The following is a 26,606-nucleotide window of genomic DNA, read 5'->3' as shown; positions in this document are numbered from 1 at the left end:
GCTCTTCATTTGTTCTTCAACCACTGGAACCAAACGAAGGCATAACACGATCGCGCACTAACGGAATGAAGATGCGAGTAATTTATTCTGTCACCAACGGCCTTCCTCATCTACTGCAGGTCTACAACCCCATTAGCTGTGTGTGTGTGTGTGTGTGTGTGTGTGTGTGTGTGTGTGTGTAGCTGTGTATATGCAGTTACATTACACGACCAAGGCTCGATCTCTTAATGAACACGCCGCACTGGCTGTAACTCGTGTCAGCGAAAAAGAAAGTCCGGTAAAACGGAGCGGGTAATTGGGAGAGTTCATCGCTACAATCGAAAGCACGAGCGGAACCGGGGCAAACAACCGGCACTTTCTTTTTATGTGGGGGTGGGGGGTAGAGAATATACACGTCCTACAAGTTCGCTTTTCGTAGATCTTTTAGCTCGGAGTTTTTGATTTGAAATACATTTACCCAAACGACTCGAATAAAGAGTCAGTAAAGGGATTAAAAACTCTCAATCGATACAATGACCTTATGCCTTTTGATTCTTAATATGTAAACGTTATTACATTTCTTTCAGTTCAGTTCACAAATGTCCTTAGTCTATGTATATACATATAGGATACCTATGAACGTATAAAATGGACACCGTTCCATGTTGGAAAGTGTGTGTAGAGTATTCGGAAATAGCCGTTTTATGCTCGGATAATTAACATGGCTATATGAGTTTGGGGAGAATCTTCCGTTAAAGGTGCAGTAAAGGCGTAGTAAGACCCGCAGTGGTTCCAGAGTCCAGCGGAACTCCGGCTGGACTACGAAAGGGGAGTGGGGAAGTAATTGAGTTAACAAAATACTGATGTGTAAGGCTACACGAGTGGAGACAACAATACATGCCTTTAAAACCAAATGAGGATAAAAGAGGCAAAATGGTTTAAGTGGAGGGAAAGCAAGGGTGGGTGGGAAGAGAAGGTAAGGGAAAAGATGAGAGGTGTGACAGCCAGCGTCTGTTCCCACAGCTGGCCCTAAAACACTCAGCAGGGGCCATTACCAGTAGGGGGGCGAGTTCACCCCCTGTATTACCACTTCAGCCCCCCATTAACCAGCTCCCCCTCTCGACACACACACACACACACACGTACCTCATCCCGAGCTAGCCACGCTAGCGCCGCTATCTGTCACTCTAATGGCCGTCGTTATGCTGATATGCACAGTAGGAGTGACACGGCGGCGGATTCCGCTTCAATCAGCGCGCGGCGCACAGATACAGGATGACGATCCCCCGCGCGGACTTAACCAACCCAGACGCAGCTCCGCGTGAGCGCCGCAGCACGCCGCCCGCTCGTGCGCGTTCGAGACGATTTCTCTTGCTGAGCAATTGGATGGGGGGGTTGTTGGACCTGATTTGCGTAGACCTCGGTTACGGGAGGCAGACGGTATCGACCTTAAACAAGTCAAGAGGGCATCTCACTACTGCATATCTTCGTATTTAAACGCTGTGGTCAACTGTTTAAAACACCCCAGTTTGCAGGCAGATTAAGTCATGCATTTGATTGGCATGTGGTAATCAGATTTTGATTGCAATAAATAAAAACATAAAAGCAGCCAGGGGAGGTGATTTAAGAACGCATGTCCTAAGCCTTTAAAAGGAAGTGCATATATACTGTTGTACTGCAGAAGCCACGGACCACACTAGATCACATTAATCATTAAGATAAATGACACCCAACATTCATGTTTAGAAACCGCTTTATTCTGCTACACATTATAGTGTTATTTATATTTAAAAATAAACTGTATACAAACATACACAAGCAAGAGATAAATGAACAAAATGATTGCAAATTATATAAAAATGGATATTAACACACATGAGCACACGCACGCACGCAGACAGACACAAAGATCAGAGCAATGCTTCCAAGTATTAGTATAAAAGTGAACTGAAGACCATGGACATGTAAACAAAGCCTTGCGTTCCACATTTACATTAACTGCAGTTCTTTTGTCCATGGACAGGGAACAGTCAATATCCCCATAGTTTTTCAAACATAAAATACAGCCTTCGAAACTGAACGTCCACAGCAACAGACATTCAGAAGATGCAGCCCAAAAGAGCCATCGTATTCGGATCACCAGCCAACTGGAAGTGAGGCAGGCCCGCGGAGGCGGGGCCAGGAAGTGAGGTCAGGCACTCGTTGTGGACAGGATGTCCTCCACTAGGTGCTTATAGACCCAGGCGTCCCCTTTAAGCCTCTGGCGACGGATGGCCACCACCTCAGGCTTCTGCAGCAAACATACCTCCAGCTCAAACTGCACCGCCACCTTGCCAGAGTCTGACTCCGTCCGGCACTTCAGAGTGTAGCTGAGGGACAGACGGAGCGCGTGAGTGGGCGAACGAACGGAAATGTCCTACGGCTGTGTCTTCATTTTTCACGACACATCGTCGGTCTTCGTTTAAACGAACAGGGCCATTAGGGCTTTTCATTAACATTTGTCAGACATCAAAATTCATACACACATACCAACTGCACTGAAATGATGAGGTCTGGGTTCTGGTGTTATTGGACCACATTTTGCACGCATCATGCTCGAATTCTCTCTAAGGACGGGTCTAGTCCGTGGCCCGTGATTGGTCATCTAAGACTGTTGGAGAGCTTTTGTCGTGGTGCTCACCCTTTCTGCACGTAGTCCACGTTCTTCTCTGGCAAGACCCGGAGGATCTGGTTCAGCACCTGCTCGGCGTTCGTCTGGCTGGTCAGTGTCACGTTGTACTGCGCCTGAGGAATTCACACATTAACGTTAAACGTGTAGCACGTACTGTTAAGCAGTGGCTACTAAAACAGTGCAGTTTCCCCATTGGACATCACTTCTGCCCTAATGCATCTGAAGGGATTTACACAGAATTCTGTTTGACAGCCAGTCGGAATTATGATAAATCAGAATTATGACCAAAACCTGATAGAAATTTTGTTAAGAAGGTTGGAACTTGAGCTTAAAAAATTATTTTGCAAAGCAGGCTCTCAGGTTAGATAAATTAAGCTGAAAGCTGAGGACTGGCCAGGACGAACATCCCTCAAGTCTTCTCCTGTTGGGCTCGAGTTATTCGGCTCAGCAGAGTAACCCTGCTCTGCGGAAAACCCCACAGGGGAGAGTGGACCTTTATCCTGCGGGGCGTGTCCCGTGGGCCCCGCCTCTTGCTGGGCGTCAGCATGGTGATGACTTTGTCCAGGCCTCTCTCCAGACTGCCGAACACCTTCCCTGCCTTGCGCTTCTGCGCGCTGTCTGCCATGTCCAGAGACCGGGACCTAGGGGATTGTGGGAAAGGCGGTTTCTCCAAGGGTTCGTGTGGCAATTGGACAGGTACCTCATTTAACATCACCACCTCCCTCCCCCCACGATTACTCCTACTGCCTCTCTGCCAGGTTCCTTTAATGACCTTCTCCATCAGTGCATCTCTCGCTCACTCGCTCGCTCTCTCTCTTTACCTTCTCTCTGGGCTGAATGCCAGGCCTTCCAGTGCTTGCTGTCCACTCTTCTGCTGCTCCCCTGGTTTTCTGTGGAACACATCTTTACAGATACACACCCACACACCACAAACATGTGTCACTACATGCTACACGCAACAACCAGCACTGGGAGAAGTGACATATACACCTGTCAGCGTGCACCTCGGGACTTGTCGCTCTCTTGTGCGCTCTCTCTCTCTCACACACACACACACACACACACACACACACACACACACACACACACACACGGTCCCTGGTGAGTTCCTGTCTGTTTCAGTGAGAGAGGAGGGAGTATGTGACAGTAACGAGGTGGCCACAGCGAGAGTTGGGAAATAGAGCGGAGAGAGATCCCAGGACACACTGCCCTCTCGCCAGCTCATCTACACCCACACACACACATTAAATCATCAAACCTTATCAAAAGCTTTAAATTCCTTTACATTTAATTATACTTTATCAATTTAAGCCTGCTATGGACTTGGGCTTAAAATGTTTGTAACCCTTCACCCCACCCACCACCCAAATGACACAATGACAGCATGATTTGCAGAAAAACTTAGAACTCTCATATCACTATAGAGCAAACACACCGGAATAATGACCAATTACTGACAATTACCAAACAGAGCGTAATTTAATCAGACAGCAGGTGTTTGTTTAAAAGGACCCAGTTAAACATGTTCAAGTTATAGCCACATTAGTCTGCAGCTCAGAGAGACGGAAATGGAGAGAGAGAGAGAGGGGGGACGTAACATCTCAAGAGAGTCAATATCTCGCCCCATATTAATAACCAGTCATTTCATATTAGCACTCGTACTGATAAAACAACCTAATTGCTTTTGTTGTGCGATTTTTCATTTTTCTTCTCCTGCTCCTAATTGGAAAACTCCAGAGCACCTCAAGATTATAAAGATAATTATGACAACGGACACAAAGAGGTAAATTTGGAAAATACGGCTCTGTGGCTAAATGTGATTAAGGTGGAATAAGGCTGAATGAAGTGTGTGTGTGTGTGTGTGAGAGAGAGAGAGAGCACAGGAGTGCATCAACACTAGTGTGACCACAGTGGAGTCAGGACATGTGTATTTAGTTCCCTGCAAGGACCATCATGCTCACAATAAGGGGATACTAATTATAGTAAGAATTTATTAATATGAATTTAACAAACAAAGGAACAACACCCCCCCCCAACCCCCCCGCAAAAACAAAACACCCCCCCCCCCAATCACCTTAAATTGGGGAAAAACGCTGGGTAACTAAAGCTAAAGTTAAGACCGGGCGTAGACATGGGGTTATTTAGCTACAATACACAGTAATGCACACGAGTGTGAAACGGATGAAGTTGCTTGATTTAGAGGACATTTGTTAGAAGGAGAGAATCATGTCAAGGTGGAAACGGCTTTGAGAGAGAGGCCGGAACGTCCTGCGAAAGCGCTCACCTCTCCGAGGGTCTCCCGTCGCGTTCAGGACGTTGCTGTTAACGGGCGTGGTTGGCCCGGCTTTGTGCGGCCGGCCTTTCCTAATGGCCGCCGGGGTTAAGGGGGCGGGCAGGGCGAACACGTTGCCATCTGGAGCAGGCACCAACAGGTTCTCCTTATCCTCTTTGGTGCGCTCACGTTTCTCATGGTTCTGTGGGCGGGGCTTCCCCTGTCTGGGGCCTGGGGCGGAGCCGACGTCGCCGTACTTTTTTTCGGATGATTGACAGGCAGGTTTCTGAAAAACCAAGCGAATGAAATTTAAGGAACAGTGATGCGCTGAAAATGACGAACGCGAGCTTCAACCCGAGGGTGTTGGACGTCTATACTGAGGGGACGACATGGTGATTGCAGACCTCCGTGCCCAATGCCCCGGTTCGGAGGACCGATCGCGCATGCTTTGCGGACCATTGCCGAAGCCTGTGCCCGCGCATGTTACCCGTTCCTGGGCATCTCTGCGGCAATGCCTGGTCCTGCCCTGTTTCCAACTTCAGTTTTGCCCTCAGTAGGTGGAATCCTCTCTCCGTGGGGCTCAAATGGGCCAGTCCGGTTGGCCGGTCATTCCCGACTCTGTGCGGAGTTAAGCGGGACGTTGCTAGCCATGGCCGTGCTGTGAGGAGTGCTCACGGGCCACGGCGCTGCTTCTGTACGCTACACACGACGCCTTGCTCCCGTCGCCGGCTGTTCTGCCGTTTATCGACGCTGAATCAGTCGGTACCTCCTAGTCCTTCGTCCCCTTCCTGTGTCCCACAGGTGAGCTGGCGAAGGCAGGTGTTCTTTTGTTGTTAACTTCCTCCACACTTTGCTCATTCGCCTCTAGTCTGGGGTAATCTCCCCTTCATCCCATCTCTCCATAAGGCATTTCTGTCCCAGAAATCTTTTTATCATAAACGTAGCCTTTTTTTTGGACCGCATACACCTCGGGCGAAGTCCCCGTCGTGTTCGCCGCCTTTCCTGTACGACTGAAAGGCTTCTCCGCACATCCATGGCTGTGATCCTCTGCCGTCTGCTGGGAGGGGCGTGGAGGAACATTCTCTGCTAGAAAGGGAGTCAGGAGATCCGGGAGGATCATTTTAAGGAGGTCATCCTCCTGGCCCGTCAATTACCGCGTACGCGCACAAACCACCCAGGAGGGTGGGCTGAGCGTGGAAGGATAAACCATTGCTCCTGCACAACCTGGCCGGGATGCCTTCTATGAGTAGATGACAAAGCACTTTTGTAAGTTGCTCTGGATAAGAGCATCTGCTATGTACCGAATTTGGTGGTGGTGGTGGGGGGAGGGGGGGGTTAATCAGTGGAAATTAAAAACTTCAAAATTAAAGCAGTTTTGAAACTTATTTTTAAAGCAGACATTAAAACTGTTATTTCAAATTCTGTGTACTGTGGTACAGAACCAAAATGGTCTCTGTAGTGGGTGTATGTATATATACATATATAAAGAATGAAGAGAGTCAGAGTGTGTGTGTGTGTGTGTGGTGTGTGTGTACACTGTATGGAGCTAACCTTGCGTGGAGTACATGTGGTCTGTGTGTTTTTTGGTGTTATGGGGACCCAGGCGCTGCTGTCGTCATAGCAATCCGGAGGGAAAACCAACGAGCCACCTCGGCCCCGATGCACACCACCATCATAATCGTCCTCGTCATCGTCCTCCTCACCAAAATGCAAGCTCTTCTTCAACTGTGAAACATACACATGCACGTGCACTCAAAATCGCTGTACAGTGCAATATTCAATATGGTTTTAGAGAACCCACCCAGTTTTGAAAATATGCACTTTTGCAGGGTAGCAGGTGTACTAGACCGCGTGCGTGTGGCGCCTTACCCGTATTTCAGGGGCAGTAGACCGCGTGCGTGTGGCGCCTTAGCCGTATTTCAGGGGTAGTAGACCGCGTGCGTGTGGCGCGTTACCCGTATTTCAGGGGTAGTAGACCGCGTGCGTGTGGCGCGTTACCCGTATTTCAGGGGTAGTAGACCGCGTGCGTGTGGCGCGTTACCCGTATTTCAGGGGTAGTAGACCGCGTGCGTGTGGCGCGTTACCCGTATTTCAGGGGTAGTAGACCGCGTGCGTGTGGCGCGTTACCCGTATTTCAGGGGTAGTAGACCGCGTGCGTGTGGCGCGTTACCCGTATTTCAGGGGTAGTAGACCGCGTGCGTGTGGCGCGTTACCCGTATTTCAGGGGTAGTAGACCGCGTGCGTGTGGCGCGTTACCCGTATTTCAGGGGTAGTAGACCGCGTGCGTGTGGCGCGTTACCCGTATTTCAGGGGTAGTAGACCGCGTGCGTGTGGCGCGTTACCCGTATTTCAGGGGTAGTAGACCGCGTGCGTGTGGCGCGTTACCCGTATTTCAGGGGTAGTAGACCGCGTGCGTGTGGCGCGTTACCCGTATTTCAGGGGTAGTAGACCGCGTGCGTGTGGCGCGTTACCCGTATTTCAGGGGTAGTAGACCGCGTGCGTGTGGCGCGTTACCCGTATTTCAGGGGTAGTAGACCGCGTGCGTGTGGAGTTACCCGTATTTCAGGGGTAGTAGACCGCGTGCGTGTGGAGTTACCCGTATTTCAGGGGTAGTAGACCGCGTGCGTGTGGAGTTACCCGTATTTCAGGGGTAGTAGACCGCGTGCGTGTGGAGTTACCCGTATTTCAGGGGTAGTAGACCGCGTGCGTGTGGCGCGTTACCCGTATTTCAGGGGTAGTAGACCGCGTGCGTGTGGCGCGTTACCCGTATTTCAGGGGTAGTAGACCGCGTGCGTGTGGCGCGTTACCCGTATTTCAGGGGTAGTAGACCGCGTGCGTGTGGCGCGTTACCCGTATTTCAGGGGTAGTAGACCGCGTGCGTGTGGCGCGTTACCCGTATTTCAGGGGTAGAAGACCGCGTGCGTGTGGCGCGTTACCCGTATTTCAGGGGTAGTAGACCGCGTGCGTGTGGCGCGTTACCCGTATTTCAGGGGTAGTAGACCGCGTGCGTGTGGCGCGTTACCCATATTTCAGGGGTAGTAGACCGCGTGCGTGTGGCGCGTTACCCGTATTTCAGGGGTAGTAGACCGCGTGCATGTGGCGCGTTACCCGTATTTCAGGGGTAGTAGACCGCGTGCGTGTGGCGCGTTACCCGTATTTCAGGGGTAGTAGACCGCGTGCGTGTGGCACCTTACCCGTATTTCAGGGGTAGTAGACCGCGTGCGTGTGGAGTTACCTGTATTTCAGGGATAGTAGACCGCGTGCGTGTGGAGTTACCCGTATTTCAGGGGTAGTAGACCGCGTGCGTGTGGCACGTTACCCGTATTTCAGGGGTAGTAGACCGCGTGCGTGTGGAGTTACCCGTATTTCAGGGGTAGTAGACCGCGTGCGTGTGGAGTTACCCGTATTTCAGGGGTAGTAGAGTGTGTGTGTAGTGATACCTGTATTTCTTGCAGAGGGGAGCAGGTGGGCTCCTGGCCGTGTGCCTCCGCTCTCAGACGCACTGGCCTTCCACGCTGCTTCTTAGCCAGCAGCAACAGATACGTAGCTGTAGTCTGGTCATATTTCCACTACACACACACACACACACACACACACACACACGCGCGCACACACTTTTAATCTTGCTAGGTATAAGACAATTATGAGTGCTTCAAAGAATAAAGACTGATGAAATGAAATTATATATTTATTATATATTTTTTAAATTAACTGGAATGTTTATTTAGAACATTATGCAGGTCCTCTTTTAGCTCTGCTCAACAAGTCGTCACTGAACACCTGCTTACCGAGGCAGGTGGATCAGTTACTGTTTTAAATGGAAGTGTCTGGGGTCAGGGGGGTGGGATGGTATCATCTGCCTGAGGATAAGAGGCCTCTTCTGCAACAGGGGCAGGTCAGTTATACTTTACTGCCACCTAGTGGTTGGGAATGGTGGTGTTTCAGGCTCGCCTTTTCCCCCATTCCAAGATAAAGGCAGCAGGTGTCCCAGAGGCAGATACAGAGAATGGCAGACTGGTGGCGGTACGTTTGCAAGAAGGTGTGTGTGTGTGTGTGTGTGTGTGTGTGTGTGTGTGTGTGTGTGAGAATGTGCATTCACACCTCAGACACCAGCTGGACAGTGCTCTGTTTAGACCTCCTCAATGACACAGCCATCTCAGTGATACAGTCCTCATCTATATGACCCAGCTAAGACACACACACACACACACACACACACACACACACACACACACACACACACACACACACACACACACACACACACACACACACAAAATCACACAGGTGTGAAACAGAAGTAATTATAAAGGTGACAGTTACCCTATGCATAGATATTTTATGCATCTCTACTGGTTTCTTTATACACAATATCCATCAAGCATCCCTCTTTCTATCTACAGTATCCATACAAAGTATCTCCATCTACACTACCTACCTACTGTATCTCTCTCTCTCTCCATCTTAATCCTTCAATCCCTCCATTTAACACGGTGGCAAACCTGCGGCGTATCCGGACGTCCCGGCCAGCCGGGATCCAGCCTACCCCTTAGTGCGGCAGCTCACGAGCGGTTCTCTGAGATTTTCCCCGTTCGCCATCCCCTGCTTCACCAGGCGATGCCGGGACTGAACTGATGACCCAGCGGGCTCGATCGATACCAAAAGGTCAGGTCAGTGGTGATCGATGAGGGGCTCCGGATATGCAACAGTGCCCGCTGGAAACCGCGCTGCGCGGATCTCACTGTTGCGCGCCGCTACGTCAAAAGCGTGTAGACCCGACAAAGCGTGAAGAACCCCTGAAGAACCGGGAGAGCTACGGTGTTCGCTAATGCAACGCCAAAACCACAAACTATAAGTATGGAACTGCAGGCACATGGTAAACATGATTACATTGCAATTATGATAACGGGCTCTGAGCTTACCGACAGGCAAAGTGGGCTTAAAGACAGCTGGGTAGAGCTGCTGTTTAAATCCATCTTGCAGTTCTTTCCAAGTTCTGCCAGAGTTATAGCCCCATCTCCGAGAGCCCCCTTCTCCAAAGCCCCTCCCTTCAAACACACGCGGACTTAAACCATGATTGACAGGCCAAGGGGACCACCTCTGTCGAGAGGTTTCCTGACTGGCTTTATACATTCTGCTGACATTTTTGGCTCCTAAATGCAGGTTTTAGTATTACTTGTACATTCTCAGAGCAACTATTTTTGGGGACAACTAGCAGTATTTAAAGACTTTAGGCTGCGTTATTAAACAATGCTTTAATCAGCGATAAGAAACTGGTAGGCTGGATGACCAGTTACAGACAAGGTAACAATTTTCGATGGTGCAGTTTTAATTTGTCACATATAAAATGCACAGACCCAAACGTTAAGCCGCTGACACCAGATCCATCCCCCTCTTTCCAAAGGGCTGAAATTATTAACATGCAAAGAACAAGAACTGATCCAGGATCAGCATTTCAAGTCTACATGCTTTCATAAATGATTGCTGATGACAGTATGGATGAGAACACAAGCAGCCACTAACAAGCATGTGTGTGTGTGTGTGTGTGTGTGTGTGTGTGTGTGTTTTACCGGGCGTGTGCTGTGCCACTCCACAGGGCTGCTGTAACCCTTCATCACCCACGGGTGGTCCAGCAGCTGCCTCACTGTCAAACGCCTCTTTGGCTCCACCTACAGAGCAGGCACAGGAAGTGCGGTTGGAACCCGATTGTCAAGAGATACAAGTGTGTAGACCACAGTCAAGTTCTCAATACAGCTTAAGATGAGCTTAAATATATAACGCTTATGGAATTGTGTTGATTGGCTGGTATGCACACACACACACATGCACACACACCCCCCCAAACTACATACCTGCATCATTTGGTTAAGGAGCAGTATACTACCAGGTGACAACCAGTGGGGGTTCTTATAATGGCCGCTCTGGGAAAATAGTCATAAACATCACACACATGTAAATTTTCCTTTCTCAAAATGTTCATATTTTGGACACTAAATGTATATATTAAAATCTGCTCGATACCAATCACATTTAACGAAGGCAGGAACCACACGTACTGTGATTTTTCTGTAAAGGACCATGCAGTTATCGTCATCAAATGGAAGGTACCCACACAGCAGAGCATAGAGCAGCACGCCCATACTCCACACATCCGCCTGAACGCACACACACGCACACACACAGAAAACAAGAAATATGTCAGCCTATATGCAATGAACACTGACAAGTCTGTGTGGTGAAAGGCTCCTGGACACACCCACACGTATGCCTACATTTACCTCGGAGCCAATGTAAGCCTTTCCCTGGATGAGCTCAGGCGCCGCGTAGGCGGGACTCCCACAGCAGGTCATCAGCTCGTACCCCAGGCCGCCCTAAAATGGCAAAACACGCTACACTCACAACCCAGGCTCCTTAGCAACACAGTATGAACCCGGACGACACACTCCATGAGGTCATGGCGCGTTCTGCACCCAAATCTGCCCACAACGCAACACAGTTCCAAAGCAAATATGGAGGTTTATAACAAATATGTCCACTGTACACACAAATAAGGACAATAAGACAAATACGAGGCAAAGTAAGAGACAGGTTTCTCATTATGTAATAACCACATCTGCATTTAGACACTAGTTTGCACTTTTTTGGACATTGCTGGGTCGTTTACAGTGCAGCAATTCTAGAAATGCAGAGAAACACGCTGCTCTGCCCGACAATCAGGGCCTGGGCAGCAAGACGCTTGCCATGGTGACGCAAAGGCTCACCCAAGGACAGCAGAAGAAAGTTCTGAGGGCGCCCATGCAGGCTGCCTCCTTCAGTCCAATTATACCCGTGCTTCACTCACGGGAAAAGAAAGACAAATGGAAGAAAAGAAGTTTAGAAAAGTTTCAAATGAAGGAAGAGCAGAGGAAGAGCTGAACATGGCAGAGAAAAAGGAAACCAAGCAGAATTATCAGAAAAAGCCACGCGGGACCAGATTCTCAATTTACCACCGATTCAGTTACAACACAATCCGTTCATCTGTTAAAATGTCTTTTTTCTCACATAATGGGTGTGTGGTTGTATATGAAGTGTTTTTTTTTTTGCATCTTGTTTATTTTTTACCGATTTCTTGTTTGCACATAAACTCTTCCACAAAGAAAACATTGCACATATCCGGGCAGGGGGGCTGGCGTTAGGGCTGCCTACTCACCTTTGGTCTGGCACAGAGGCCAAAGTCGATCAGCTTGAGGTTATGACCCTCGTCAATCAGCAGGTTTTCCTGAGAGTAATAATAAACACAAAAATTACAAATCAGGCAAGAGTCCAGTGATAGTGGTGCTCAGCAGCACCGGTGGCTGAACCCTGGAGGTCTCTGATTGGCTGATGTACCGGTTTGAGGTCACGGTGGGCATAGCCCTGGCTGTGGACGTAGGCCAGCGCTGAAATGATCTGGCGGAAGAAAACTCGTGTCTCCTCCTCAGACAGGCGGTCTTTAGCTACAATATAATCAAACAGCTCACCTCCAGGACAATACTGAGACAGACAGACAGACAGAAAGACAGAAAGACAGACAGAAAGATACAGGTCAGTTAGACAGTGGGTCTGGAATGCTGTTCACAGGCCTGGAGCCCAGTGTAAGCAGGCCACACTACTTGCTTCTTAAGCCCAGCCCTCACCCTACCAGTTAGGCTATGTTCCTTCCCAGTCCAAGCTCCCATGACATCCTCAGCAGACACACAGCACTCATGATTGCTTAGTTCAGGCATGCTGAACCACACAGTAAATAACATCACTTTCTCAAAATAAATCATTAAAAAAATCATGTGACCCCTAATTTACCGGGACAACTGCAACTCACCTCGATCACCATGTAGATCCTGCTCGCCGTCTCAATGATGTGGTAAAGGCGGCACACGTGCTGATGGCTCAGGTTCTTCATAGCTTCCATCTCCATTTTCACGCGAGGAAGGTCGTCCTGTGAAGAATCACGGCAACAATGGAAAAAACAAAAACAAAAAACCCCCAAACAAAACCCACACATTTTGGGGGTTTTTTCCCCCCTGATTGCCTCTAACTGATCCAGTAAGAGAACAGGGTTCTGAGCAAGCTGGATATGATCTGGAAACTGTCCCCATAATAATATAATAATACATTGCAATGAAATCAGTGGTGGCCAATGACAGTGATAAAGAGATCTAACTCACCCCAAGGTCTTTCTTGTCCATTATCTTGATGGCCACTTTCTCGCCTGTAAGAATATGCCTGCCTAGCTTGACTTTTGCAAAGCCACCTGCAGTGTAGAATTGGACAAGCCGGTTTATTAATTCACTCTCTCATAGAAACAGCTGCGGGGGGGTGGGGGGGTGGGGGGTGGGGGTGTTACCTGATCCGATAGTTTCGTAAACTTCATAGTATTTGAGGAGCTCTGAAGCGTTGTCCACAGGCATGGTTACAACAGCAACTATATATATATAGACCTGCGTGTCAGAGGAAACAGAGAAAACAGTAAACATTATCTTGCTAGCGAATTTCTTTTAAATGTTGTCCCTGCTTCTGTTCGGTCTTTAGCAAATATAGTTCTAGCTAACAATAAAAGACAACACCCTTCTAAATAAAAACGTTGAAACGTCAATTAAATGTACACAGCGACATAGCTCGCTAGGCGAGCTAACTGATTAGCTAACTGTTTTAATGGTAAACTGTCACGTCAACTGACAACTATCGATCGGGCTAGCTTAGCTAACCTATTATTTAACTATTGAATTATTTAACAATTGAACTAAGCAGCCCTTCGGGTTATACTCACCGCTTGTCTCTGCGATTACCAGCCGGGCAGTGTCGGGTTTAAAACGCTTAGCTTCAATATTTCGTGGGCGAAACAAGCGGCGAGCTACCACACAGGTCTCATACGAAACAGCCAAACATTGTTCACGCAAATCAAACGCTCAAGAAATTCGAATTTCCCACTCGAGACGTCACATAACTTCCTGTTTCCGTTCAGAAAAAAGTCCTTTGACGTGAGCACAGTCGACTCACGTTGGCTCCAAAATATTGATTAAGGTCTTTTAAAAATGTACGGGGAATCATTTAAAAATAACAATAAATAAAATAAATGTTAATAACATTTGTATTACAGAATAAAGTTATCTACCTATGCTCTCTCGCTTTATAACAGTTTTGGAAAATGCGGCTATTACGTATAAAATAGCATATATTCATGTATAGCATTATATATCAGAACGTAGAGGAATATATAATCATATATATTAACATATCTCTCTCTCTCTCTCTCTCTCTCTCTCTCTCTCTCTCTCTCTCTCTCTCTCTCTCTCTATATATATATATATATATATATATATATATATATATATATATATATATATATATATGCGTGCGTGTGTGTGTGTGTGTGTGTGTGTGTCTAACATTGTACAAGTAACGTGTTCCTATAAGTAGCCTGATGTTAGTCTGGTAAAGTGGATGCTGCTCTGTGATCCTCTGCAGTGCTGAGAGTCTGATAGTATCTGATAGAGTGTTTGGATGCTGTTCTGTGAACTCTGCAGTGGGAGTCACAAAACTCACCCCTCCTCCCAAGACATTACACATTTGGCTAAACACTCCCACACATCAGCAGTAGCCCTTCCTAGCACAGTGCTATCAGGTAGTAATCACACTGCAAGACATCCATAGATGCTACCTTGTTACATTTGACCTGGTTACATGTTACCCGGTAACCCGTTACTCCCCTCAGAATTCACGTCACAGCCAGGACTCTCCAACCCTCATCCTGATGAGCTACTTAGCCGCAACTAAGTAGCTGCTCCAACTGATATCTAACTCACTTGATTCAGTCGAGGTCTTTCTGGTGCTTCAGGTGGTGGAATTGGGTGTGTTACATGAGCCAAGCTCTTCAGAAAGGTCTTCCCCATGACGAAGAGGGCTTCCTTCTACACTAAGGGGAACCCACTTTAATGGTACTGGATCACAGCTCTAGGACCCTACTTTGACCCTTCTAGGGCCCTACTGTGCTTGGTAACTAGATGATATTGATGAGGTTTGCTAAAGTAAAACCTCATCAAGATGGACAACGTGTGTTCAAGAAAGAACACATGAGTTTGTAGTTGCAGTCACCATATTTCACCCAGTTCTGTGACAGGGCATGTGTCATCTTCACAAGCCAATCTGTTTACCAGAAAAGCCACAGATCCTGTTTACCCCGACTTGCCATCAAGTGCACACTTCATCCGCAGAGCACTATGCATCATTATAAAGCCAGTCAATCCACAACCCACAATCCCCTGCCTACACTGGACCTCAGTGGCCAGGTTCACCATTAAACCAAGAAGAAACATGAAGAAACAGCCAGTATTTTACCATCATGCTTAATCTGGTGTGTAAAGGGGGTGGTCTCATCATACAGACACATCCCTGTGGTTTCACATCCCTGAGTAGGAACTTCCAGGAAATGCAGATCTCCACAAACCTGCTAACTCAGAGGCAGAGGCACGAGGTCAGAGATGCCCCAGCGAGTGACACTCCATATAAAGCCTCTCTCTGGGAGGCAGGGCAGTCTTCTCCTGCGTCTTCATCTTCAACTCTGTTTTATCAAAACGGGAGCTCCCTCTGACATCAGCCTTGTGCGCCCTCAGGAGCACTCACTTTCATAGCGCACGTGTGAGACGGACCGGAATACCGCCAAAGCTGCACTTTGCTGCCTGCTGCTCCCTGACACAAAACTGGCCAATCTGATTGGCTCTCATCTGTGTCGCACAGATGGGCTTCTGAGCCCGTGTGCCTGTGGCCCTCGCCAGAGGCCGCAGTAAGGGTGTATAGAGGGCGCCGATGAGCACTCTCTTGAGAAAGGGGACACCCACGACCTCGCAGTCCTTATGTGCATGTGTGTTCGTGAACTGCAGGACCGTATGTGTGTTGACCGAGACTGGGGTTTACATGGGGGAATGAAAGACTCTCTCTTAGCCAACACCCAATACACCAAACACTGAATCAACAGTCAATATCACCGCCTATTTAATTCGGCATCATCCACCCATGCAGCATTGATAAGGTGTACATGGGTTATTATCAGGTGTGGCTCATTGACTAATCTGGTGAATAGGTTAAATTAGTTACTAATTAATTATATTACTAAGACCTGTATAAACTAATACAGAATCACGACTAGGGTCCCTGAAATCTAGACTTCATTGTATGGCTTGCATTTTTAATTTGAAGAATTAGAATTTAAAATAATATAAATCATATTATTTTAAAATTATATTATATAAAATTATAATTTGAATGAATTTTAATTAAGAGGCCATGAACTGTAAACGTGTATTTCCTTATAATACAATATTATGTCGTTTCTAAACATGTCTTTTTGCCACTTGAGTGTAGCTCAGATTTGAGAGTTACTGCCCCCTCGTGGTAGGAAAGAATCACTACACTGCATACATTCGTCCAAAAGAGGGCAATATTGCACAGGAAATAAACAAGTTCACGCGTCACGATTTCCTAAGATTCTACGGTCATGTTCTAACTCTGAATGACACAAAGCACTGAAGCTTGAAAGCTGTAGTCTTTTCTCCAGCAGAGGTCGGCACTGTAACGTCGTATAGACGTTCTATATGCTTCAGTATACACTCATTTTATAGTACAGTGAGCTGAACTTGCAGTGTTATTTTTGATGTATTATGTTATTTAAATGACATCATTTAAATATTTGAAATAGCATAATCCATCAACATAATGCATAATTAACATAAGAGAAAGACAGATGTATTTAAAATATTTCTTTGAAGAAACCCATATGGTAGACATGAGAAGCCCTACACACACACACACACACACACACACATTAGAGACCTCAAGGGAGTTTCGGTCAATACCGTCTCGACTGCCTGGGGGAGATGTGGAGGAATGATGACCCCCCCCCCAGACATCACCTCCACGGGTTCCTCATAGCGGGACCGAGACTGTAGCCTCTCCACCCACACCCTCTCCACCCCTCCACCCTCCCCTCTAAGGGCTATTTTGAACCGCAACCGCGCCGACCAGCAGGCCAAGCAGGTGCAGTCGTTTTCTTCAAAAGATCAATGAGCTGATTGGTGGCTGGGTCAGCTTTGATAGGCCTTTCATTAGGGCCTGAGCACATACAGGTTCAGTACACTTCAATAGAGACTTCACAGGAAACAACAGCCAGGGACTGGTGGGAAAACGCCGCCTGGCAACGCGCTTCAAGCCCTGGCGAATCATTAGCCCGACTGTTCTGGGTCGAGTCCTGCCTTTGATGTGCGCCGAGCGCCAGCGAGCAAAAACCGATCTCAGGTCAGCCGGACTCAAGTGCATTTTATCATCGCTGTTACGTGCCGCTGTTACGGAGACTCTGGCGGCCTCTCCGCCCGAGGGGATGCTTCATGAGCTGTGAAATGTGTGTTGTGCGTGACACGTTCAGGGGACTGAGAAATATGAACATGACCCCTCCTACCCCGGCACAGATGCTGAATTATTCAACTGTGCTTGCATTCATTTGCATAAACCAGACCTTCCCTCTCCTGATTGGAACACAAATGTATGTATATATGCATGAGACATACCAGCAGTTTATGATTGGATGATTTAATATGCTGTGTGCAGAAGGGGGCTCTTTTTGTATGTCCGATCGGGCCTGTGTTCAGGGAGAGCAGCGTCGCTACTGTCTTAGAGATTAGAGAGTTCCCCTCCTGCTTCCTCCATCTCTGTAATGATAGATCTGTAGGGTAGTTAAAACATATGCAAATGAGACAGCTGGCATCACACAGACCACGTGACCTGTCAAAGTGGGGGTGGGTTCGAAGATGCACTGCAGAGGGGGGAAACCCTCCCAACACACACACACACACACACACACACACACACACACACACACACACACACACACACACACACACACACACACACACACATACACACCCCCCACATCACTCCCCTGGAATAATCTCTCTACCCTTTTGGTGTAATTTTTATTTTCTCTCATCTCTTTCTCTCTCTTTCCCTCTATCTCCCTCCCTCGCTCTCTCCCTCTCCCTTTCTCTATCTGTCTGAATAAAAGCAAGCTCAAGGTTAGAACAGCGACTGATGCCGGAACCCTTCCCAAGTAAGACAAACGGATGTGTGTTTGTACATGCACATATGCCCGTGTGCTCCCACAGCACACGCACACTCTTCTCTTCTGGAATGTGTGTGTGTGTCTGTATGACAAGACCAGCAGCAGGTATCCAGCAGGAAGTCTGCCAGCGTAGAGCTGCCAACTCACAAGAAACACAAACACACACACACACACACACACACACACACACACACACACACACACACACACACACACACACACACACACATTCCAACAGACTGAGTTGGCATTGTGAAGATTCTCTCCTGCCAGAGTGCTGCTCCCCCCCGTCTCTCTCTCTCTCTCTCTCTCTCTCTCTCTCTCTCTCCCTTCCTCTCTCCCTATCCCTTTCTTTCTCCAGCAGATGAAAATATAAAGGGCTATGAGTTCTGAACTGCTAAATTGTTTCTGACATTTGTGTGCGCGTGTGTGTGTGTTTGAACGTGAGGTACATTTATTACATCACCATAAGCTCATTAACTGTGTTACCCCTTTTCGCTGAGCCGCACGGCAAACCCATCAAATCAACACACAGGATGTTTAATACATTTACATTTAATGAAACCTTGAGATGATGCAAAAAAAATCTATCCAAACACATAACTTTGCTGATAATCTGATAGAGATTACATTTAATGCACTCTGTTACTATTATGCAACACACAAATTCACATTCTTTTTCATTACCAATATTTTCCCCCGGTCACCACATGGAAAGGCCTTCCAGACCAATGACACTCAGGAAGTCATATTCAGACTTTAATTATTCCCCCCCCTGACTGCCCTTTTGCCCCTTATTTTTGCCCCCTGACAGATCAGATGCAAAAGAATTGTTCCGTTCCGTCCCAGCCCAAACCAGAGTCGCCCGGGATGACGGCCAGTGCTGGAAGCAGCCTCGGTGAACAGCCTGACGAGGAGGAGCAGCCTAGGAGACAGGGTGGGGGTAGGCCACAGTGGGGTAGGTGATGTTGTCAAGTGTTGCGTGTGCGGCTCCATACAAAAACATACAAAAACATACAAAAAGAGTTTTGGCTGAGGGGTCGAGGGGGGGGGGTCATGTGTCGAGGGTAAAAAAAAAAGGACTTTTATTTTGTGGGAGCCGAGCATGGTGAACAAGTCCTCCGGGTTGGGGACAGAGAGGGCGAAGAGGAGGGGACAACTTCCCGTTTCCGGTGGGGATGGAGACGCAGCGGTAGTGGGTGGGGGGGAGGGCGGAGAGGCGGCCGGAGGTGCTGAGGGCGGAGGCTCCTTAGGAGGCTTCTGTGTTGCACGTGTGAGACGCTGCTCCTCTGTTCCCTACGGAGAACACAGAGAGGCGGAGAGAAGGGGGGGGTGATGGAGGAGAGAGAGAGAGAGAGAGAGAGAGAGAGAGAGAACGATAGCGTGAGAGGGAGAGAGAGAGAGAGAGAGAGAGGGAGAGAGAGAGAGAGAACGATAGCGTGAGAGGGAGAGAGAGAGAGAGAGAGAGAGAGAGAGAGAACGATAGCGTGAGAGGGAGAGAGAGAGAGAGAGAGCGAGGGAGAGAGAGAGAGAGAACGATAGCGTGAGAGGGAGAGAGAGAGAGAGAGAGAGAGAGGGAGAGAGAGAGAGAGAGAACGATAGCGTGAGAGGGAGAGAGAGAGAGAGAGAGGGAGAGAGAGAGAGAGAGAGAACGATAGCGTGAGAGGGAGAGAGAGAGAGAGAGAGAGAACGATAGCGTGAGAGGGAGAGAGAGAGACAGGGATGGGCAGAACGGAGCAGAGAGGAGAATGTGAGACAGAAATGTGGAAGAGTGCGAGAGCGTGATACACGAGACAGAGGGAGAAAACCAGAACACCCTGGTCCAATGATATAACCCCACAGGACACGCAACAACCCGCAACCTCGCATGTGGCAAGACGTCAGCAAAAACCTCTCCTCATCCCAACTTCCCGCACACCCCCATGGTCCCCTTTGCTAAATGCTTACATTTTAAGTAGTTGCAATATCATGTTAATGTCTATTCACTTGTTAAAGTTACATTAAAACTGTTATCTGTTTAATAATAATAATTAAAAATCACAAATTATTTATTATTATTGTTGCTGTTGTTGTTATTCAATTATTGTTAAGTACTAAATCAAATGATGATTATTGTTATTATTAAGTAAAGTTAAAATGTAAGAGAGAAACTGAGACAGAAACAGAAAAATAAGAAAATAAGAAACTGAGACACTGAAAGACACAGACATTGGGAGACAATGGGAGACACTGAGAGACAGAGAGAGTGAGAAAGTGTGAGACAGTGATCGCAGCATGTGACACATGCTCTCCCCATGGTCTCACCTCTGGGGCCAAAGTCTCTCATGTAGCAGTTAGTACAGTATGGCTTCTCGTCGTGCTGCATTGAAACACACACACACACACACACACACACACACACACACACACACACACACACATTACTGAGAGTAAGAGCTTATTGGTCTCATTCATGCAGCTATAACTTACAGGTCATTAAAGGGGGTAATGATTTTGCATTTTCAGGTTCAGTTCAATCTTCCATGATTTATGTGTTAAAAATGGACTGATGCTGTGGAGTTGTAAGCACATACCACTCAGAGCATTTTATTCACAGCAGAAGATACCAAAGATACGCGCTGTTTAAAAGAGACATTTAAACTAGCACCCGTGAGCAACGCATTTAAGCCGTACACAAACCTTAATGGCCTCATATAAAACTTTATACAGCCTCTAACAGATAGAAGAGCCCCAGTGCCAGTGGTGCAGCTATAAATATGTATAATATACCTCCCTGACGGTCTATAATGCTATGCGTTCTGCACACAAGTGTAGGCTACGCACTTAAACCCTAAGCCTGCATGTCTTTGGAGGGAGGGGCTTCTGAGAGACAGTTTGAATAGGGGGCGTGGCATTGGGTGGAGGGGTGGGGCCTCCTTCAGTGGCTATGTGGGGCAGGAGTAAGTAATATTAAATCGCCCTTACACACCGTCACACATGAACCAGGTTTAGACGAGACGCATGCGTAAGAACAACAATGTTGGATGAGCTAAACTGGAGATTGTGTGTGTGTGTGTGTGTGTGTGTGTACCTCTGCGTGTTGTCCGGGGGTCAGCTGCCTCTTACACCTGTGGCATTTCAGACACAGTGGGTGATAATCCCGCCCCAGGGAGCGTTTTTTCTCACCTAAAGGAGTCAAAGTTCAAAAGGTCAGGTGGACAGGTCTTTCGCCCCTAGGCCTGGCTCATACTCTAACCATAACCCTCCTCCTCCTCCTCCTCCTCCTCCTCCTCCTCTTCCTCTTCCTCCTCCTCCTCCTCCTCTTCCTCCCAGAGACACACCTTTTGCTGACTGAATGCTGAATCTCTGTGGTAAAAGCACCGACATTTGCACAAGACAGCTTGCAAGCCATTGGTTGGGGTGGGGTGCGGTGGGGTGGGGGGGGGGGGCGTTCAAATTGGCAAGCCCCTCCCAGCGACCGACATGTGGGCTAGCCAATGGGGCGAGGGGTTGTGACGTGACATAGCGATCCCTGGGACCGGTGTATGGACCAGCCGATGGGGACTGGCAGCTACGTTTAGACTTCTCCCACCACCGAAAAAAGTATCGCAGAACGGACTTAACCAAAAAAGCGTCTGAACGGTATGTGCGGGGCCCCGGGGTGTGTCCTTCCAACCAAATCAAAGTGTCTGTCCACCACTGAAAAGGAAGGCAAACACTCTAAGAATTCCACGATAAGGGATGAGAGGCAAGACACTGAATCCAAAGCTGGAAGGCAAACACGTCAGAGCAGGATTAGGAAAGAGCCGTCTCTCTCTTTCTGTGTGTATGTGTGGGTGTAGGTAACGATCAGAAATAGTGAGAGATTATGTTGTTTTCAAGAGATTTATTTGACACCGACAAACACACAGATACACACTCCCTCATCTCAGCTGTTTGAGAGGTACAGCTTATTCTGATCTCAGATCAGTTAAAATGGCAAATGTCTAGCAACGTTTTTTGGGTGAACAGTCCATTTGGACTCCATTTTGGATCATTGTTTTTGCTCAACTTTGGCCCCATCTTGGCTCTGCCTTGGCCCCAGAGTGAACATGTCTTGCACTGCCTGCTGTTCACACTCCATAAGTCACAGGGCTCAGGACAGAAACAGTCCTTCCTGGCTTAGAGCCACGTGGGAGCTTCCAGAACTTTCTAGTGCAGTTTGGCTCGATACGGCTCTTTCGTAAAGCAGCCGTGGCTTGTAGCCTTGAAGCTGCCAGGTTAAACACACTCTATATCTCCTCTCTCTCTCTTTCTCTCTCTCTCTCTCAGAGGCCAATTCAAATTTCTGTCACAGACCCAAACCTCCTGCTCACTTCCTGTGCTTGGGTGACTCAGGGAGAGTCACCCTGACATCAGTGACACGCTGGTCCTATTTCAGAACCCCCAGGCGTGGTAGGCCCACTGCACTTCCAGTGTGGGACTGAGCCACTGAATGTGTCCAGCAGTGCAAGGCAGTAACCAAACACTCCTGGCCAAATCCCCCTGGGTCCTAGTGCAATATACAATCCCCTCTCACACAACCTCCACTCGCTAACTGAACTCTGCGAGAATAGAAGACATTTCTAGAACATGTTTCCATATAACCACCCAGCTACAGCTTTGCATTTGAACATTTGAAAGGTTTGGTCTTTACCTGTTACCAGGGGACCCGATCTACACCAGTCTAGTCCGGCAGCACCAACTATGGCAACTATGGTGAACCCCACCTAAACCCCTCCAGTCTCTCACTGCACAGTAAGCAGCAAAGGGAGATGACCTGATCGTCGCCACGGGAAACTCGGCTATGAACTCTAAAGAGCTAAAAGATCGTGGCTTGGGTTCGACAGATGTCCAACCCCACCCCCCCACCCCCCGTGCCCCTAAAAGTGGACTCACCGAAGTAGACGGGCTTCCCACAGATGGGGCAGTAGCTCACCATGGCGACGGAGTGGCCAATGGCACTAGGAGGAACACGGAACTCGAGCTTGCGCTCCACAGAAAGAAAGAAGTAAAGAGAAAAAAAAAAAAAACGAACAAAGTGGCAGGCCTTCGAGAGGAAGTGGCGAGAGGTGCGCTGTCACAGGAAGCGGTGTCAAGAAAGAGGATTTTTAAAAAAAAACCAATCGCACGACAACCCAAGAGATCGAAAATTCAAATGAAAACAGTCAGAGCGACTCAGGCGTAGCGAGCCGTCCGGGCAGAAGCAGCGCACGCGACGGGGGGAGGCGGGGTTTCGCGCGACTGCGGCGACCGAGGCCGGAGCTGCGGTCGGTCACTGCGGCTGGAAATGGGACGTGCTGCCGAAGGAGGTGTGAAGTGGCTTAGAGTTTTTCTCTGATGACTCGCAGACACAGGGAGCGTGCAGGGGCGGAGAGGGGAGGACACGGAGAAGGAGAGCCGAGGAAAAGGGAGAACGGAGGACAGGGAGAGCGAGTGGGGAGGTGAAGAGGTCGGGGGGGGGAGTGTGAATGGACGATTGAAGGAAGGCGCGAGCGCGGGAATGAATGAAGAGACGAGAGCTGGGGGTGACGGCGGCAGGTCGCATTTTGTGACTGCTGTTTTCCTTTTCTTCATTTCACGCTCTCGGTTCCATCCGTCCTTGCTGGCTCTCCCTGGCACATTAAACAGATCCAGTGTGGGAGAGCTTGAGAAGAAACCCAAACTGCTCTCTCTCACACACACACACACACACACACACACGTGCTCTCTCTCTCTCTGTCTCTCTCTCTCTCTCTCACATCAATGACATCACTAGATCAAGGCAGAGGCCTCAGAGAGAGGGTCTTTGTGAGGCCTCTTCTCTGGGACTCTGTGTGTGTGTGTGTGTGTGTGTGTGTGTGTGTGTGTGTGTGTGTGTGTGTGTGTGTGTGTGAGAGAGAAAAGACAGAGCACACTAAGTCCCTTAGAAATCCTCTTTCTGCCCAACACTGGACCAGAATTCCTGTCAGTACTGCCACAGATACAGAGTCAGTCCAGTCTGTGCAGAAGCCAGCCACGCCACACTTAGTGGAAGTGCATCGAAAACATCCAACTGAAATAAACTGAAATTCTATTTTTTTTTACCCCCCACTGATTGTTGGGACCATTATTTTTTCCCCCAAGTGATAATTTTGTATAAAATAAAAACCTGACCACAATTTTGAATGGCATGTTAGTGCAGACATTAGGCACATCAGGGTCATTTGCATCCCCGCACGACCCATTTCTCACTGCGTGTTTACATGTCAGATTTGCGTTCTCTTATGAAAGCTGAACACGGAACACATTGCAGCAAAACCCCGAGCGAACATTCCCGCTCTGGTCCGTATATCTCAACATATTCAGTTCGTAATTCCATAAAAGATTCCGAAACTGCACAACAGATTTGTAGTTTTTATTGGACAGTGTCAAAGACAGTAGCATTTTAATGTATATTTACATTTACATGACATTGTGATTTATGAATATTCATATCTTGTAACAAAGGTGATAGTGCCCTTATTAGGATTTGCAACCCCCCCCCCCAAAAAAAAAAACCCCAAACAAACCTACATTACCCATAAGACCTTAATGGGAGTTCTGCCCAGTACAAGAGCTGGAGCCCTCATGGCGTGCTGTGAGGGTGAGAGTTCTCTCTAGTTCTGCACGAGACAGTGAGAGAGGATGAAAAAGAGGAGAGGAGAGGCGTGAGGGAGTCTCTCTTCCTCCTTGGATCAGCTTGGCACAGGGGAGCTGACCCAAATCCTGATTTTGGAGCATAGGAAGGAGCAGAGCATGGTGGGAGTGGGAGTGTGTGGAGACATTCACGCTCGTCCTGCAGCATTGCCTGACAGCAAGGACCAAGAGAGCAAGACTGTGCAGGATTGATACTCATCTGTGTGCGTGCGTGCGTGCGTGAGAACAGCGCTGGCAGAAGGTGTGGGCTTGCAGCAGGGATGTTGAGTCATAATGTTTGCACACTCGTGTAATGTTGGCAACACTTATGTCCCGTGTGTGCGTGTGAGCACGCGTGTGTCCTGTTACAATGTTTGCGAAGCTCAGCAGGCTTTGGCATTACACCCCAGGACTCACAAAGACTTCAAAAGTAAAGGCAGCATTCGCACCTTTCTCATTACGCATTTGGCCGGGGCGCCGGCCCGCTGAAGCCAACAACCCACCCCACACGGTTGGCGCGCAGGACGGCCAGGGTCCTGCTGATACCGGGCCGGTCCAAAGCGCATCACGGGCCGCGCCGACACGCACGGGCTGAGTGCGTCAGTGTGCCCAGCGATGACGGTTTGTACGAACCAAAACACCGTGTTTCATAACACGGTGTAAGCTACGTGTTAAGATGTGTTTTATAGTCTATCTAATTACCTTTTGACGTGGCGTTTAAATGTAGGAAAAAAAGAACGCTTCTTTTACAGTAAATCTTTGTTTTGTTTTGTTTTTGTTTTTAAATAAGAAATGTCCTTTCACTGTTCACACCACTTTTAACGTGCTACTTCCAGGCTTCAGGGCTGTGAGAGCGATTATGTATGTGTGGACCAGTGACGGTGACCACCAAGAGCAGAGATGTAATCAGAAACAGCCCTGCACCCAGTGCGGAGGTGTGTCTACTCCACTTATACTCACAGAGAGAGAGAGGGAGAGAGAGAGAGAGAGAGAGAGAAAGAAAGAAAGAGAGAGTATGTCGCTTCTTGCCTTTGCATTCTTGGCATTGTACTTTAGATTTTTATTTTCTTCGGTCTTTACTTTTTTCCCTTCTTCTTTGAGCCAAGCGTTCACTGCCAGTTCTCTCAGGTTTGGTTTGGCTCTAGCGTGGAGTACGTTGGCTTCGTCTTCCGTCTTTCACTCCGATTTCCTGCCCCCGCCTTCTCACCTCCGCATGTTGAGACCAGTTGTACAGGTTTCATGATGTCAGCACTGCTGGTTTTTTGTTTTTTTTTACTGGCCGGTTGCTTTACTGGACTTCACGGGTTGATTTCCTGGATATAGGACATCCTGGACTTCGGCGTCAATGGTGAAATGACACTGGAACTTCTGTTTAGTCTAGGCATAGGTGTACTCTGTGTCTCGGACACTGGCTTCATGTGTACCTACCCTACTGAATAAAACTATTTCTTCTTGGCAGTAATCAGTGCAAATTATTCATTAAAACATTTAGGATATTTCACAAATTCTATTGCACTAGTTTTTGTGTTTAATATCCTGCGGGATTACATATCTGACCCAGTCTTTTTCTTTTCGTTTATTTTCATTTTGAGCATTTCTGCTCAATTTTAAATTCTCTTCCACCTCAACCTACAATTCAATTATGCCCGAATATTAGCGTAGCAAGCGCCACACGTCTCTCTCTCTCTCTTTGTTTCTCTTCAGCTTTCCTACAGCTGGCGTGTGGATGGTGCCCCTCCCCCAACCGCTTGAACAAACCAATAAGGCTACATGTCAGCAAAGCAGCCCCCCCACCAGCCTCTCTACCGCTTACTCCCATCCCCCTTTGCTTTCTCCGTCTCCTGCTCGCTCGCCAGTCTCTCCTGTCCTGTCAGTTTGGCTGAAGCCCCGTGCACTGTTTCTGACCTTATTTTTCCTGCATGCTG

At 48.1% G+C, this 26,606-nt stretch overlaps 2 protein-coding genes across 3 annotated transcripts; both read right to left on the bottom strand.

The window, feature by feature from the left end:
- Window positions 1-1,727: 1,727 nt before the first annotated feature.
- On the bottom strand, window positions 1,728-13,825 carry melk (maternal embryonic leucine zipper kinase). 2 transcript variants are annotated; one of them, XM_035530091.2, is made up of 18 exons: window positions 13,708-13,825; window positions 13,285-13,378; window positions 13,106-13,191; window positions 12,760-12,876; window positions 12,291-12,434; window positions 12,112-12,180; window positions 11,201-11,293; window positions 10,979-11,077; window positions 10,775-10,843; window positions 10,493-10,591; window positions 9,024-9,110; window positions 8,363-8,491; window positions 6,474-6,647; window positions 4,935-5,208; window positions 3,472-3,553; window positions 3,144-3,291; window positions 2,660-2,763; window positions 1,728-2,348 (listed from the first exon to the last, which is right to left on the bottom strand). In XM_035530091.2, exons 2-18 carry the CDS (start codon window positions 13,346-13,348, stop codon window positions 2,171-2,173), a joined length of 2,016 nt encoding a protein of 671 aa, XP_035385984.1. In that variant the 5' UTR covers window positions 13,349-13,378; window positions 13,708-13,825; the 3' UTR covers window positions 1,728-2,170. The 2 variants fall into 2 exon arrangements, with proteins under 2 accessions (XP_035385984.1, XP_081570404.1); XM_081714278.1 differs by lacking the exon at window positions 12,291-12,434.
- A 4,762-nt stretch (window positions 13,826-18,587) lies between these two features.
- LOC118242008 (cysteine-rich protein 1) lies at window positions 18,588-23,312 on the bottom strand. The gene is made up of 4 exons (XM_035530095.2): window positions 22,945-23,312; window positions 21,119-21,213; window positions 20,353-20,407; window positions 18,588-19,344 (listed from the first exon to the last, which is right to left on the bottom strand). Exons 1-4 carry the CDS (start codon window positions 22,985-22,987, stop codon window positions 19,298-19,300), a joined length of 240 nt encoding a protein of 79 aa, XP_035385988.1. The 5' UTR covers window positions 22,988-23,312; the 3' UTR covers window positions 18,588-19,297.
- Between the last annotated feature and the right edge of the window lie 3,294 nt (window positions 23,313-26,606).

Source organism: Electrophorus electricus, chromosome 5, assembly GCF_041902795.1.
Source record: "Electrophorus electricus isolate QZ-2024a chromosome 5, ASM4190279v1, whole genome shotgun sequence".
Lineage (NCBI taxonomy): Eukaryota > Metazoa > Chordata > Actinopteri > Gymnotiformes > Gymnotidae > Electrophorus > Electrophorus electricus.
This window is presented reverse-complemented; position numbering and strand designations above follow the sequence as displayed.